Here is a 17,764-nt window from a genome sequence, read left to right as displayed (position 1 = left end):
TTACCTATGTTTATGGTTTCAATAAATTAGAACATAGAGTTCCTCTCTGGAATGCCCTAATCAGACTGAATATGACTGCTCCTTGGATAGTTTTGGGAGATTTTAACTGTGTGATGTTTTCCAATGAGAGGATTGGTAGGATTTTTAGAGATGCTGAAATGTTACCTTTTCAACATACTGCTCAGCTGTGTGACCTGCAGGATATTAAGGCTTTTGGGGCATTTTTTATTTAGACGAATAAACAGCCTAGTAGTTCCAGACTTTTTAGCAGAATTGAGAGTGCTCCTAAATGATGCTTGGCTTACTCTGAGACCTGATTACTATGCCCATTACCTGCCTAAGGGTGATTTTGACCATTGCCCTTGTATCATTGAATGTGGGAATATCAGAACTATAAAGAAGAGACCATTTAAATTCTTTAATATGTGGAGTCATGTTAAGGATTTTAAGGAGATTGTGCAGCAGAGATGGGGGGTTATCATTGATGGAACTCCTATGTTTCAACTTGTGAAGAAGTTAAAAGATATTAAGCCTGATTTGAAGAACCTAAATAAGTGTCTTTTTGCTGATGTTGAGAAAAATGCTGATTTAGCTTATCATTTGCTTTTGGACTGTCAAGTGAAGCTTCAGAAGGATCCTACTAATTGTGTTCTTATGGATATTGAGGCTCAAACTAGGGAAAGCTATCTGATGCTGAAAAAAGCTAAGGAGGAGTTTTTGAGGCAGAAAGCTAAATGTGCCTGGGTGAAGGATGGTGATGCTAATACTGCCATGTTTCATCAAGCTATTAAGCAAAGACAATACCAAAATAAGGTTTTTAAAATTGAAAATATAAAAGGAGAGGTGTGTAAAGATCCTGAGGCTATCCTTAATGCTTTTGTGGATTATTACATTTCCTTGCCGGGGACAAGTGCGTCTACTCATGGTTTTTATAAGAATATTGTGACTAAAGGGAAGCAAGTTCCTGAGAGTGACTGGGATAGCATGTGCACTATTCCTTCTGAAGCTGAAATTAAACAGGCCTTATTTGCAATTCCTGATGAAAAAAGCCCTGGTCCTGATGGCTATACCAGTTGCTTTTTCAAACAAAGTTGGGAGACTGTTAAAGACAATTTGGTTCTAGCTATTTAAGACTTCTTCCAGAATGGTCAGTTGTTGAGACAAATCAATGACACTAATTTGTTATTGATTCCTAAGATAGATAATCTAGTGAATGTCACCCAGTTTAGGCCAATTGCTTGATGCAATTTGGTCTATAAGATCATATCCAAGCTCTTATGTTCTAAAATTTCTGGTGGACTCACAAAAATTATTAACCCTGCGCAATCTGCCTTTATTCAGGGTAGGAGCATCTTAGGAAATATTCTTATTAGTCAAGATTTGGAGAGATTGTATACAAGGAAGAGTGTCTCTCCTCGATGTATGATGAAGATTGATCTCAAGAAGACTTATGGTTCTATTGAGTGGGTTTTTGTTGAACGTATGTTGCAGCATCTCAATTTCCCTCCCAAACTTATTGGTTTGATCATGCAATGTATCACCACCCCTACCTACTCCATTGTGCTTAATGGTCAGCCTCTTGGATACTTCAAAGGTAGAAGAGGTCTAAGGCAAGGGGACCCTATCTCCCCCTTGCCTTTTATTTTATGTATGGAGTATCTGAGTAGATTACTTGATGAGGTTTGCAGTTACCCTGGGTTCCATTTTCATCCTCTTTTCAAAAAACTTAAATTGGTGCATCTAGTTTTTGCTGATGATCTCTTAATCTTCTGCAAAGGGGATCTGAGATCTATTGTTTCTATTATGGAAGTATTCAAATGTTTCTCTGCTGCTTCTAGTCTTCAGATTAGTTCTGAGAAATCTGATATCATTTTTAATGGTCTTGATTCCTCTCTTGCTACTAGCATCCTGGACTATACTGGTTTCACAAAGGGCTATATTCCCTTTAAATAATTGGGAGTTAAAATCTCTCACAAGAGACTGTTTAAGTTGGACTGCAATATTATAGTTGATAAGATGGTAGCAAGGATTAGGGGGTGGAATTCCAGAAAAATTTCTTACACTGGAAGGCTTGTTTTGGTAAGGTCTGTCCTTTCTACTATCCACAATTATTGGTCTCAATTATTTATATTGCCTATTGGGGTTATGGATAGAATTCGAGCCTTGTAAGGAATTTTTTATGGGAGGGAATTGATGCTTACTCAAAAGCTCCTCTGGTGGCCAGGAATTTTTTGTGTAAAAGCAGGAAAGATGGTGGACTTGGCTTGATTGATAGCCATCTTTGGAATATAGCTGCTATAAGGAAACTAGTTTGGTGAATAGTCTCCAAAAAAGACCTGCTTTGGATTAAATGGGTAGATAATATCTGTCTAAAAGGGGCTTCTATCCTGGATTATACTCCTACTAGCTATAGTTCCTGGTCTTGGAGGAAAATCTGTGAAGTAAAGGATAAGATGCTGAGTGGTTACTTCAATGATAAATGGTTGGGGGGAGAAGCTGCTTATACTATTGACAGTGGTTATAAATGGTTGTCTCCTTCAGCTCCTGGCAGGGTTCCTTGGTACACTGAGGTTTGGAATAAATTCAATATACCTAAGCATAATTTCATCCTTTGGTTGATTAAGCAAGGCAGCCTGTTAACTCTTGACAGGTTGGTTAAAATGGGTATTGCTACTAATCAATTGTGTTATATCTGTGGTGTTGCTGATGAAACTCACTCTCATCTGTTCTCTGAGTGTGGTTATACAAAAAGATGTTATAGGATGCTGGCTGATTGGCTAAGTATGCAGGTCACTGATGTTTTGGAAGGCAGTGTTGTTTTGAGAATGAGGCAGTTATCAGGTTTTAGAAGGCTACTGATCTGTGAAATGAGTGATGCTATTCAGTATAGGGTGTGGAATAGTAGGAATATTTGCAGGGTTGATGGTTATGTAATCCATCCAAGGAAGATGTTGCAGGATATAAGAGCAGACTGTAAGCTACGGTTGCAAGTTTTATCTTTAGGTTGTATTAATCCTTCTGATAAGTTATGGTGTACCACGCTAGGAATTATGTAAGTCTGATGTCCATATGGTGTATTTTCTTGAGAAAGTCTAGGAAGCAAAATGTTCAGTCTGTTAGTGCCTTAGTTTAGAGTGCTAACACAAAATGGTTGTTTGTATGAGGGGACATCTCTATTCATGAGACGCTGATTTTAATGAAACTCATAGTTCCACCAAAAAAAAAAGACATTGAGAGTAACCTTATATGTAATAAGGGTACTCTATAAAAGCATAGAAGTCTCATTTGCACTCCTAAGCCTAGGACAATGATTACTTTGACAAAATTGCAAACGTTTTTACTTTGATTTGGCATTTGAACTCAATTTGACGATTATAAGTACCCATTCCCTTTGGTTAACAAAATAATGATGGTAGAAGTGGAAGAACGGTTGCATGGTTTCAAATATCACCTTGGAATAAATGGTAACCAAGGAATTATCATACCACAAGGTACTCTTGACTAGGCCTTAGTGCATAAGTCTATGCACACTTGTCAAGGTTCCCAGTTAGGCATTTTCCAAGATTTTATTACTAAAGCAACTACATGCCATGATGCAACCTACATATAAATAATCCATATGCTTCTACCAACTACTATATATGACATATAATCTAAATGCAAGCTCCTAACAGCACATAGGCGCACAACCGCAACAACCAAAATACACAACATCCTCCTTGACATATAAGTCCATCCTCCTTATATGAACAATGGAAAGAAATGGAAGGGGATAAGGGATTTTTTTAACAATCATACCAAGCGGTCTTCATATTTCCCTTGCTAATGTCTCAAATGGAGTGTTGTACCTATGTGAGAAGAGAACAAAAGCACATGAGTATATACAATTCTACACTATTAAATGAACGAACATGTTTTTGGGTTTTTTTTTTTTGAGTTTTTCAAATTTTTAAGGATTTTTGATTTTTTTATGAAATTAAATGCAATAAAATAAAGAAAATATTTTTGGAATTTTTCAAATTTGTATGGATTTTGGAATATAAATTCTCATTTCCCACTTTATTTTGGACATTATCCTCAATGTACAATGTAGGAAATGACAATGAAAGACATATTTTTGTATTTTTTGGAATAAGTTTTATTTGAAAATAAAGAACATATTTTTGTATTTTAAAATTATTGAAAATTAAAAACTTGTTTTTAGATTTTTTTTAATATTTGAAAAGTAAAAACGTATTTTTGGGTTTTTGAATTTTGGAAAAAGAAAATACAAATACAAATACAAATGCAAATGCAATGCATGAAATGAAATAAATGCATGCTCTATATAAATGCAACTATCTAGATGACATATATTATAAATGATGCAATTAATCTAAACTAATCTAAAGTGATGCATGTTTTCTATTAATTGTAAAGCTAATTTGAATTAGCTTGAGTTACTTATGATCAAAACTCCCCAAACCGAATTAAGCATTATTGTAAGTAAGGGAAGAAAAAGGTTTGGTCATGAGTGGTCATGCATGTAACACTCCCACATACCAAGGTGCCTTACCAAGGACCACCCTAGCATAAGAGACTTGTTCCGGGTGTGATTTCCAGAGCAGGATTTGTTACCACGTAAGCTTGTAGAATGACGTCTTTGCTTGACTCTTCCTTTCGGCCTCTCCTAAAACAATGAACAAACTGAGGGCTCGGCTTGGTACCGAGCGTACTCACTCCGACGCTCAAGTCAGTAAACTTAAAGAGATTAAGTTGTGTGTTACTTGGCAAAGTATATTGTAGAGAGATAAGGGAGTTTTTACCAGATTAATAGTGAGTTTTAGGTTATCTTTCGGATCCTTTTCTCAATGAGAGAAGTGGAGTATTTATAGACTTTCACCTTTTGTCACGTAGTGGCCAAGTGGCTAGCAGGTGGAAAGACTGTTCTACCCTCGGCCGAGGGACCCATGGCAGGCCGGCCGAGGGGTCTTGGATATGAGTACGCGGATATGTCTTCCGGCTGGCTGATTGACCAGCCGAGACCCAAGTGACAGGCCGACAGGCTGAGTCGGTTAGGCTGTCTAATACGTTGACTTGCTGTGGATATCTTTGACCTTGCTCAATATGTTGACTCGGTCAGCGGGTGCAGAATATGCCCCATCAATTTGCCCCCAGCGTAGTCTATGCCGTGGTATGGACCTTCGATGAGTGTTGAGCGTATTCTGTGCAAGTTGAATTTCTTCCCCGGCTTCCTCTTCCTCGGCTTGGTTCTGCTCAGGCCGTATCATATCCCCCCTCCACATGGATGTGTAATGGACATCAAATGTGGAAAAGAAAATGGCGCTGGTTGAGGCCGAGGTTGAGTGTGCCGTGTGCTTTTGATTGCCCCCCGCCGGTGCTGCCAAGCTTGGTTGAACAGCGGGTCGTTTGGCAAGTAGATACCAAGGAGCGTGTTGAAGAAGATACGTCGATTAGCATTCTGTCAAGGAGCGTGTCCAAGAAGATTTGTAACTGTATGTCGATTGACATTCCGTGGCTGCATGTCTAACACGTGGCTCGGCATTGATTGGTTGACGCTTCATGGGCTTTGCCCTGATTGGTCCGTTTCATGGGCTTTGCTCTATAAATAGAGCAGTTAGCCCCTGATTTTGGCCACCAAAAATTCATCTTCTCAAAAAATTTTCTTCTCTCTAGCTTTCTTCGAAGAAACTTCTCTCTAGTCTTCAAAGCGTTACTCGGCGTAACAATTTTCCAAGGTAATCAAACAAATTTTCCAACTTTTAATTGTTAAGTTTTTGTTGTCACTATGTCTTCCTCGGATGCTCAACCCAGTACTTCTGCGCCGGGGGGCGAACCGTCGCGTCCTGATGAAGAGGAGGCGCTGGCCGTCACCCCGATAGGGTTTGGGGGCCCCAGGTCTCCTTCTTCTGGAGTTGATCCAAAATTTTTAGAGGTTTTTGAGGATGATGATGATGAAAGGACCCATTATGAGGGTACTGATGATGAGGCGACCCCTTCTGCCGTAGAGAGGCCGCTTGTTTCGCATCACGGTGATGCCTGCTCGATCAGTCCTGATCGTGCCTGGACAAATAAGTTCGCTAGATGCTCCGGTTCTGAGCTTTTTGAACACCATTACTCCTTTGGCAGGGAGTATAAAATTGTTATTCCTGAGGAAGGTCAGGCGGTCTGTTGCCCTCCCAAGGGCTGTATCGGCGTATACATTAGACACCTAGAGTATGGGCTGGTACGGATCTAACCTGTGGCTCAGACTTAGCTGGTTCATTAGGCATTCCTGATGACAGACTTTCTGACATGTCAATGAATGTTGACATGGATGCTTTGTCAGGGTTTTTTGTAGATCAACCGCTGCCGGCTGTCCCTCTCACTGAACGGCAATTGAGGAAGCGGCCTATTCAGACGGGCGATAAAAATGCCACCGCTGACTCCTCATCCCTGAAGCCTTCCTCCGCTCAGCTTACGGCGGAGGGCAAAAGATTGTCTAAGATGCTGGCGAAGTGGACTGAACTAGCCGGCGCTCATATTATGGAGCAAGAGAAGACCATGGCCGAAGCTGCCCCTGCGCTTGAACGGCTTAGGCTCGATCTTGATGCCTCTAAACAAGAGGCCGCGAAGGCGAAGAAGGACCTCCAGGCCGCCGAAAATGATTTCCTCGCTGAGCGAAAGCTCAGGGAGGATGCTGAGAAGGCGGTCCTAGCCGAGAGGGCCAGGGTTGAGGCTGTACTGGCTGATGCCGCTAAGCTGCGGGAGGAGCGGGACAAGCTTCAGGGCGGTCACGACGCTGCGGTTGCTAAGAGGGAAGAATGGAAGTCTTTGTTTCGGCACAGGCGAAGGCACACAGGAACACAAGGGCTATCCTCGCCCAGAGGGAAAAGGACATTGAGACGCTCCAAACTGAGGTCATCCCTAACATGTGCGCCCAATACCGTGACCAGGCCGAAGAAGCCACTAGAGAAGTAATCGGAGAGCTCTTTCCTAAAGGCTCCTTTCCGTGGCAAAAATTTGACCAGCTGCTTGATGATAAGGCGGCTGCTGCGGAGACAAAGGTTGCGGAGGAGGCAGAGGCGAAGAAGGCCGCTGAGGAGGCTGCGGAGAAGGCGGCCCATGCTGAAAAGGTGAAGGCGGCCAGGGAGGAAGCTGAGAGGGCAAAGGCGGTGAAGGCGCCAAGTCGGCTCGGGTCGCCCATCGATGGTGATCTTTGCTACCGCTGCGATGGCGAGCGAGCGAGGCATAGGGAGACGGGCGGTCGTCACCGATTCACCCGGCCCTTGACGTTTTTCACTGTTCGGGGGGGGCCAACTATTGAGCCTTTCCTCCCTGCCATCTTTTTTGGCGCTTTCAATTCTTATGTCTGTAACCTTTTGCTGTACCTTTCTTTTTTGTTGAACTTTGGTAGGTAGTGCTTAGGCTATCCCTATGGGGACGGCCGTCGACTTCTTTCTTTGTATTACCTGTAAATATTTCAATAAGAGTTGGTTTATTTTGCCTCCGGCTTGGCTGAGGTCTTTATCTCATTTTCATCTGAGTTGTCTTCTTACGTTATTAATTGAGCGCTTCTTTTTCTGTTTCTACCATCGGCTTGGCCGTGGCAGTTAGAACGCGTAACTCAACTGTACTTAACGTTTTTTTGAACATGTTGGCATGTTGGTCGCTTCCTCCACCACCTCCGGTCTTAGCCGAGGCGGTCAGATTTGCTATCCCAACCACCGTTGTGAACATGTTAGCGTATCGGTCGTTGTGTCCCTGTCACTCCCGGCTTTGGCCGAGGCAATCGAGGTTAACGGCTCGACAGCGTTCGTATCTGTAGACGTGTTGATCGCTTTCTCTTTCACTCTCGGTCTGGCCGAGGCGTCCGATTTGCGTTTCTCAACCGTACTTATACGTTCCTAAGCATGTTGATCGTTGTGGCGAGTATCAACTGCTGTTGGCAATCGCGTTTCCCTCGTCACTCCCGGCTTTGGCCGGGGCAATCGAGTTTACGTTTTGATTGCTTTCCGTATCTAGACATATTGATCGCTTCCTCTGCCACTCCCGGATTGGCCGGGGCGATCAGATTTGCGTTTCTCAACAGTGCTCATACGCTCTTCTTCTTGGGTAGTGACTGCCCGGCTTTGACCGCGGCGTCTACTTTGGTAGGACTATGGAGGGGGACTCTTCATTTTGATGGAAAACTTGGAACACTTTTCATTAGATATAATCATGCGTTGGGGTGCCCACAACGGTCTCGGACACCTCCGCCGCTATATGAAGTATTTTCTAAGGTTGTCGGTGTTCCAGTGGCTCATTAGGGGCACACCCTCCATGTCTGTCAGCCGGTATGCATCGGATCACCCTCCTGCTGGAAGGATGGGCTCTTCCCTTTTTCTGATCTCTTTGCCACTTTGAGGGATTGCATGTTGCACCCCCTGGCAGATACTTGGATGTTGACGATTTCGTCTCTTTCGTCCTTTGAGACGAGCTTTTGTGCTTCCCCCCGGTCCGAGACATACATCAATGTCAGGGCCCGGATGGACATCACAGCGTCGGCCTCGCTCAAAGTGACCCGACCTATAAGAACATTGTAGGCAGACGAACCGTCGATCACCACGAACTCTGATAGAACATTTTTAGCCGCATCGGCTTGGCCGAACATCACCGGCAGTCTGATTGACCCCAGGGGTACCAGACCGGCCCCGGAGAAGCTGTATAGCGGGTTGGTGCAGGGGCTCAGGTCTTTAATCTTCAGCCCGAGATTGAGAAAGCATTCCCTGAACATGTTGTTTGTGTAGGCGCCTGTATCAATTAGGCATCTCTTGACCAAGTGATTGGCTATGTCTAGGTGGACTACCAATGGGTCGCTGTGCGGGGCAATGACTCCTTCGTAGTCCTTCTTTCCGATGGTTATATCGGGGATGGTGGAAGCGGGGATCGCTGTGTTGGGCACAAAGTTGATGGCTTGGTATAGCTCATTCAGATGCCGTTTGTGCCCATTAGCTGACCCACCGTTCTCGTTTCCTCCGATAACCACCTGGATCACTCCCATCCTCTGGAATACTGATTTCCTATTCGCCCCGTCGGAGCTCATTTCCGGGGCCCCAACTACGTACTTGCTGAGAGCCCCCTTCCGGATCAGCTCCTCGATGGCATTCCGTAGCTGCCGACAGTTGTCGGTCTTATGGCCGGTTTGGCCGTGGTAGTCACAAAACTGGCTTGCGTCGCCTTCCGCCCTCGTCTTGGGGGGTCTTGCCCACTTCTGCCCTTCATTCTTTCTCAGGGCAAAGACCTCGGCCGGAGATTTGACCAGGGGGGTGAGACCGCTATACCGCTTCTGGGTGTATGGTCCCGAACTCCCCCCGGCGCCCGCCGAGTTCTGCTTCCTATTAAATCTCTCAGGCCGTGACCGATTCATGTCACGGCGACCTTCATCAGCATTGTCCCGGCGGCTCCTCCTCTCTGGGTGCCCAGATTCGTTGTGGCCTACCCAGGTCTTGTGGTAATCCTCCACCTTCACGGCTCGATCGACCATCTTTCTGGCGGTGTCGAGGTTGAGGTCCTCGCACTTGATGAGCTCATTTTTGAACTCTCCTTTCGGCAGGCCCTTCATCAGTGCGAAGGCCGCCAATTCGGAGTTCAGCTCTCGGATCTGCTGAACTTTTGCGTCGAACCTCTTCACGTAGCTCCGTAGAGACTCGTCCTCCCCCTGTCGGATAGTGAGGAGATCCGATGTCTCCACGACCCTTCTCTTGTTGCAGGCGTACTGGGCTACGAAGTTATCCCTTAGGTCGGCGTAGCAGTATACCGAACCATTAGGTAGCCCCTTGTACCAACTCTGGGCCATCCCATGCAGGGTTGTTGGGAAGACGAGGCACCACACCTTATCAGGCTGCTCCCATACCGACATGTAAGACTCGAAAGCCTCGGCGTGGTCGGTTGGGTCACTGTCCCCTTTGTATGATAGGGACGGCAGCTTCAGTTTGGTCGGCACGGAGACGTCGAGGACATAGGCACTGAGGGGCTGTCTGACCACGTGTCTAATGACACGTGGTGATCGGCTCCTCGCAATCCTAGTCCGGCTTCTCTCCCCGTGGCGGGAAGGGCTTCTTGTTGTCCGACTTTGGAGAGTCGGGCTTCTTTCTTCACTTCTCCGGGGGTGGCCTCGTTGATGCTGCGGCGACGCTGTCCTCCCGCGAGGTGGGGAAAGACTTTGGTCTGCTACTGACACCACGGGCACCGCCGGCGTCTTGTCATGTCCAGCTCCTTGTATTGCTCCGGTCAAGTTGATCGGAGTCACTTTATGGGCCCTGGTTACCTGCGGGTGTGCTGCCGTCACCGTCGTTGCGGCGGGGGTGATCGGCGTATTACCCATCAAGTCCAGGAATAGCTTCAGTTTGGCTGCATCGACCACATGTCCCATGACAGTGACTTGGCCGGTGGGCAGCGGTGTTTCTGGTAGTATGGGCATCCCGTACGCCGGTTGAATGACTCGGCCGGTGGGGGACTGCCCGATCTCAGAATTAGGAATCGTTTCATCCTGATAGAATGCAGTTTCGTCACTCACAATTACTTCTTGTTGTTTTGACATCTTCTTAGCTTGCTGGGTGGGTTTTGTTTTGTGTTTTTTTTGTTTAAGGGATTTAACTAGCTTTTAGTATCTAGTCCCCACAGACGGCGCCAATTGTTCCGGGTGTTATTTCCAGAGCAGGATTTGTTACCACGTAAGCTTGTAGAATGACGTCTTTGCTTGACTCTTCCTTTCGGTCTCTCCTGAAACAATGAACAAACTGAGGGCTCGGCTTGGTACCGAGCGTACTCACTCCGACGCTCAAGTCAGTAAACTTAAAGGGATTAAGTTGTGTGTTACTTGGCAAAGTATATTGTAGAGAGATAAGGGAGTTTTTACCAGATTAATAGTGAGTTTTAGGTTATCTTTCGGATCCTTTTCTCAATGAGAGAAGTGGAGTATTTATAGACTTTCACCTTTTGTCACGTAGTGGCCAAGTGGCCAAGTGGCCAAGTGGCTAGCAGGTGGAAAGACTGTTCTACCCTCAGCCGAGGGACCCATGGCAGGCCGGCCGAGGGGTCTTGGATATGAGTACGTGGATATGTCTCCCGGCTGGCTGATTGACCAGCCGAGACCCAAGTGACAGGCCGATAGGCTGAGTCGGTTAGGCTGTCTAATACGTTGACTTGCTGTGGATATCTTTGACCTTGCTCAATATGTTGACTCGGTCAGCGGGTGCAGAATATGCCCCATCAAGACTGTTATCATCTCGGTTGCCCGAGGCTATTATATCAAAAGAAACCATTCCAAAACATTTATTAAATTTATTTAAAGATAACTATTACAATGTCTCGAAATCCGACTCAAAAGAAAAGTATAAAGTCTCAATACAACTGAATCAAAAGGCTAAACTCGTAACAGCGGAAGCTAGACTCGAAGTGATGACATCCCATCTCGTCCCTGTAGTTAAAGACAACCATCACCTGTCACAAACTGCTCACCATCCCCGAATGTATCGCCACGTTTTTTAAAACAATTAAACGGGGTCAGTTCACTGCATAATCAAATTAAGACAAAGTACGATAAAGATAATCAACTGTTCAGAATCCACCACCAACTCCCAATTGCATCTCGTAACTGACTACACACTAAAGTGTGTAACGCTGCCAGATTACCCATCGCAACAGATAATCCTCACCACTAGTGGGGGACCGCAGCCTTGCCCACCTAAGCCCCGCTCATCAACGAGCTATAACACTGTTCATTAATGTGCACATCCCCTCCTGTGGCGGGTTTCACAGAGGGCGAAACTAGGGCGTGAAGCCACTCCCATAAGTGACTCCACTCAGCCGAGGACGTAACTCGCGAACATCAACATCAACCATCACAACTCCAACACCCGACTCCAAATCACAATTAGCAGATAATCACAATATCAAATCGTACAACAATTATCACATAATCTTAAATCAATTAAACAGTAAACCGAGTAGGGAAACCCTACCTTTTCGCAATCCAAGCACACACAAGCAATCAATTATAATCCTTCACATATTCATCACAAACAGGGAAATCAATTAGGTTGAAATCGGTGAGAAATCTTCAATCAAATGAAAGGCTCGACAATTCCTCTTCATCTCCCTCTCTCTAGGTTTAGAAATGGTTTTAGAGATGTTAAAATGAACTAGAAATGACTTAAGCCTTATAAACAAAATCCATGGGCAAAACATAAAAGAAACCGTCAAACTTGCTGAACCGGTTTACTCGGCCAAGTGCACTCGGCTGAGTAACACACACTCGACCGAGTACCAACCAAGTACTCGACCGAGTACTCCAACTAAAATATGGAGTATTACAATATTCCCTCCTTAAAAAGAACTTTGTCCCCAAAGGTCGCACCAACTACAACCAACGACACCCAACATCACATATAATTAGCACAATATAACTCATACCCATAATATAACTCATGTGCATAACTAGAAAAATCTATGCTAACTCATATAAACTTGAGTAAACTCGGGTTGTCATATTTCATCCCCCCTAAAAAGAAGGTTACGTCCCCGTAACCTAACTCATATAAAACCACGCAAGCCACGCGATATCACGGTCCTTCCTCACAAATACAATTCATAATAAAACATATAAACAACATATGCAACTATACAATTCTAAATAAAACATATAAACATCATATGAAACTATAGTTCGACCACACATGGAAGCTATCATTCAATATAATAAACATGTTACCTCATTGTTTAAAGTAGTAATTACTAGTGGAAATCCAAATAACCACATAGAGAAACATAGTATCACAATACATCTCCCTAAAACAAACTTCGTCCCGAAGTTTCTTATTCATCCCATATACCTACAGACCCCAGGGTTTTGTGATGCCCTGCCAACATCTTTAACGATATTACAAACCACAATCCACCACATAAGGTCAATATTTGTGCTCATCTGTCATATTTAACTCGTTCCTAGAAGATTGTAAATCACCAAATCATGTCACATTTCAGTAACAACTCGTAAAGCCCTAGTGCAGACCAAAGCTCACTTAGCCAACTAATATAAAAAAGACGAGACCGACCACTATAAACAACTTCCACTCATAACTGGATACTAGACAACCAGTACAACGTGACGTATTATAAACTAATAACCTCATCTCCAAAATCTCATGCCATACACAGTGTCAAGCCCTTGGAGACCGCCATAATTCGCCAATTGTTGTCGACCACATTTACGAGTGCTATACATATACTAACAACTTACTAAGTATGTTATCGACAATATAAAATAAAATCACTGTTTATGCACATATACTCGAACAGTAAACATATGCAATAACACAACCTTTAATTACATATCAATGTTATTACTAGTTCAAATAACCGAAAATGCTTGACTTATTATGTTACTAATCATGCTTCCCGACATAGTTACCAATTTCATCGCAATTATAAAAAATGCACAAGGGATGTAAACAACAAAAGCCATCTTATCGTTACTCATGCTCATTACTATCATTAAGCTGTACATACATAGTATAAGTTGCTAATTCTCGCTATTACGCACAAATTTGTATCCACATTAGTACTACTTGGCAAATAAATTAAAATATGCACATGAATCAATTATACATGTATAACCCGTAATTCCACATCATGCTCAAACTCGGTACCCACACATGTTCGAATCATTACTACGCACTTGTTTACAAGCACAGTACATACTAGGACAATCATCATTTGTATCGTGATTAATGACATGTTACATGTCAACTCATGTGGATCATAAATTTTTTTTAAAAAAAATGTGCACACTTCAACACCAATATATTACCATAAATTAACTATCATTCATCTGCTCATGTCATCACACAAGCCATCTATTTGCACCGTCAACCATATATTGTGATATCACTAGGCATGCTAGACTAATTTCATTCAAATAAATCACTTAATACTTCCGTTTCAACATATTAGCTTCTTATTTGTATATCTACCTCAGTTTACATGATAACTAATAACATCATTAACTCATCGTACATTATTCATGGACTATTATACAAATTACCTCATCCTACAACGATTCATTCAACACATATTATGTTCTATCCCATATTTATGCCGATTATAGACTCAACCACCATGTAACATATTTGACTCAATCAGACTCGTTAGCTTAGGTAACCACAATTTACTTGCACGTAATCACAGTTGTTACTATTTATAATATGTGCAACAATAAATCCACTTAATCAACCTAGCTATCATTCATGTTCATGCTATTTGTAGACATCGTCATGTAATAAGTGGCATATAAGACACGACACTCCTAATCTTTCAATGTCATCACTTATTCCACATAGGCTTATAGGTTAAGCTACTTCTCATGTAAGCTAAACATGTTGCCAAAATATAGAAACTAAGACTTCAAAATTCATAATGTAACCTTTATTAGAAACTTGTCATCAAACACACATTCACAAGCACTATAAAGCATGCTATAACTTCCAGAATCACCAATAAATAACAATTTAACGAATACACGAGTTTTTATACTTTTTATAAAATACAGGGAGTCACGGAAGAGGGAGAGTTGAAATTAGGTCCAAAGCACAAACAATCAATTTATAAGGATTTTCCTAAACCGACAGGTCAAAACAGATTGTTATCAGCAATTTGTCGTGTTTCAAGGTCAACTTGCAAAAATCATAATTCATTAATGACACATCCATATCAAGTGATGTTTATCAATTTGGAAACTTATACGAGTCTACTAATTAGGGGAGTTGGAATCACTCAAAAATCATGTATACATGTAAAATGACAAATTTTACAAATTGGTTGGTCGAAATTAGCCCTGTGCAGTAACATTCTGACCACTACTGCTCACTAAAATATTTTTTTTCTTAATCCGTAATTCGTATAGGCATGAAACCAACGGCAAATGAAAGATAACTCACGAGACTAACAAATATAAACATTTAGTTAACATATCTTAACCACGTATAAAATAGCAGCCAAAACAATTAAGAGGCAGAATCTGAGAAATAAATCATCTTTAAGTCTTTATTCTTTGCAATCCTTTATGCTACTGTACTTGTCTTCCCCAGGTACTTAACCAAGAATTTATCAAACACAAAGTAACAAACTTAACATTACGTATTACAATTGGTCATAAGATTCGGTCACATAAAACAAACTCGGTCGAGTATGAACGTCACTCAGTCGAGTATGCCTCACTCGATCGAGTATGCCTATTACTCGGCCGAGTGATCACAACCAGTAGCTACTGCTACGTATACACCAACCAACACTCGGTCGAGTTCTTGGTTACTCGGCCGAGTATCCCCTACTCAGTCGAGTACCCGTCCTGCTCGGCTGAGTCATGCCAAAACGAGCTATATATCTACGATAACATACTTTAACATGCAATTCTATATACAATACTTTACTACCCTTCCAAAACCCAAGTAATAAATCAAATATCATGCTCAAAGTCTATCATGTTCAATTACGCAATTCACTTTCTCATATACCACCATGTTCAAATTACGTAATTCACTTTTCATTTCATCCAACAACTTCACGAGATTCACAGCTACAAGTACAACACACACAACTTTAAACACACAGCGGTCCCTAAGACACCCCCATGTGACCGGCTCGAGATCGTAAGGGCCTCAATGCGACTTCGGGACGTTTCCCAAGTCTTTGCGGTAGCTCCAAACAACTCTCCCCGGGTTCATTTTATTTTGACTCCCTATGTTCATTAGGTTCATTGGTTTTAGGTTCCGGAATCGTTGCTCTGATACCACTTTGTAACACCCCCACATACCAAGGTGCCTTACCAAGGACCACCCTAGCATGAGAGACTGTTACCATCTCGGTTGCTCGAGGCTATTATATCAAAAGAAACCATTCCAAAACATTTATTAAATTTATTTAAAGATAACTATTACATTGTCTTTTAATCCGACTCAAAAGAAAAGTATAAAGTCTCAATACAACTGAATCAAAAGGCTAAACTCGTAACAGCGGAAGCTAGACTCGAAGTGATGACATCCCATCTCGTCCCCGTAGTTAAAGACAACCATCACCTTTCACAAACTGCTCACCATCCCCGAATGGATCACCACATTTTTTAAAACAATTAAACGGGGTCAGTTCACTGCATAATCAAAATAAGACAAAGTACGATAAAGATAAACAGCTGTTCAGAATCCACCTCCAACTCCCAATTGCATCTCGTAACTGACTACACACTAAAGTGTGTAACCCTGCCAGATTACCCATCACAACAGATAATCCTCACCGCCAGTGGGGGACCGTAGCCTTGCCCACCTAAGCCCCGCTCATCAACGAGCGATAACCCTATTTATTAATGTGCACATCCCCTCCTGTGGCGGGTTCCACAGAGGGCGAAACTAGGGCGTGAAGCCACTCCCGCAAGTGACTCCACTCAGCCGAGGACGCACCTCGCGAACATCACCATCAGCCATCACAACTCCAACACCCGACTCCAAATCACAATCAGCAGATAATCACAATATCAAATCGTACAACAATTACCACATAATCTTAAATCAATTAAACAGTAAACCGAGTAGGGAAACCCTACCTTTTCGCAATCCAAGCACACACAAGCAATCAATTATAATCCTTCACATATTCATCACAAACAGGGAAATCAATTAGGTTGAAATCGGTGAGAAATCTTCAATCAAATGAAAGGCTCGATAATTCCTCTTACTCTCCCTCTCTCTAGGTTTAGAAATGGTTTTAAAGATGTTAAAATGAACTAGAAATGACTTAAGCCTTATAAACAAAACCCTTGGTTAAAACATAAAAGAAACCGTCAAACTTGCTGAACCTGTTTAGTCGGCCAGGTGCACTCGGCCGAGTAACACACACTCGACCGAGTACTAACCAAGTACTCGATCGAGTGCTCCAACTAAATACGGAGTATTACAATGTATGAATACAAGATGTATTAACTAAATACAACTAACTATATGAGCTATATGACATATATTATAATGCAAGTTATGCTACATGCTAGATGAACTATTTAATGCAAATGTAAATGCTAGTGAAATGCATACTAATCTAAAATATAATGCAATGCAAACTATACATGAGAGATAGAGAAATAAAATGAGTCTTATAATCGGGATCTCAATCAAATCCCCCTTCATCGAAGTTATCATCATCTCCACTCTCTTCTTCTTCCTCCTCCCCGCCTTGATTCGGGAATACAATGTGCGGTTGTACCCAAGAAGGCGTAGGTGTTGGGGCTGGTGTCCTCTACAGTTAGTGCAAGCACTTATAAATCTCTAAAAGGATCAAAGGGTATACTTTTGTATTATAATCAGTTGGTCCACGTTTATCAATAACGGTTGGCTTGCTAGATAAGTTTGACGTTATTGTCATACAGATGGCGGTGATCAACTGGTCCCTAAAAGTCACACCTATAGGATACGTTTGAGAGATGTGACGGTATGAAAATACAGTCATGTTGATGCCAAAGTTGACTAAGCAGTTAGTCCGAGTTATTGACTAATAATTAGTCAAAACGCGATGTTGAGATATTTTATTTAATACGGATTAAATAAAATGGGCTAAGGCGAATTAAGCAGTTAATTCGTAAATTAAATATAAACGATTATATTTAATTAATGTATATTGAATTAATTATACAATATTATCTTTGTCGGACATGTATTAATATATCGGCTAATCCTTGTTACTAGACGATATTTTAATAACC

At 42.4% G+C, this 17,764-nt stretch overlaps 1 protein-coding gene across 1 annotated transcript; it reads left to right on the top strand.

Annotated features, from left to right (window-relative positions):
* Positions 1 to 1,425: 1,425 nt before the first annotated feature.
* LOC141590361 (uncharacterized) lies at positions 1,426 to 3,056 on the top strand. Its single transcript, XM_074410958.1, has 2 exons — positions 1,426 to 1,921; positions 2,359 to 3,056. Exons 1-2 carry the CDS (start codon positions 1,426 to 1,428, stop codon positions 3,054 to 3,056), a joined length of 1,194 nt encoding a protein of 397 aa, XP_074267059.1.
* The last annotated feature ends 14,708 nt before the right edge of the window (positions 3,057 to 17,764 follow it).

The sequence above is a fragment of the Silene latifolia genome, chromosome 7 (genome assembly GCF_048544455.1).
Source record: "Silene latifolia isolate original U9 population chromosome 7, ASM4854445v1, whole genome shotgun sequence".
Taxonomy (NCBI): Eukaryota; Viridiplantae; Streptophyta; class Magnoliopsida; order Caryophyllales; family Caryophyllaceae; genus Silene; species Silene latifolia.
Note: the sequence above shows the minus strand (reverse complement) of the source record. Positions and strands in the feature narration are given on the sequence as shown.

Bases quoted from the DNA above. Each gene is read 5' to 3' on its own strand.
- LOC141590361 (XM_074410958.1), top strand. From the start codon at position 1,426: ATGAAGATTGATCTCAAGAAGACTTATGGTTCTATTGAGTGGGTTTTT. The intron at 1,922-2,358 runs GTTTCACAAAGG...TTAAATGGGTAG, and splicing joins TAGCATCCTGGACTATACTG to ATAATATCTGTCTAAAAGGG.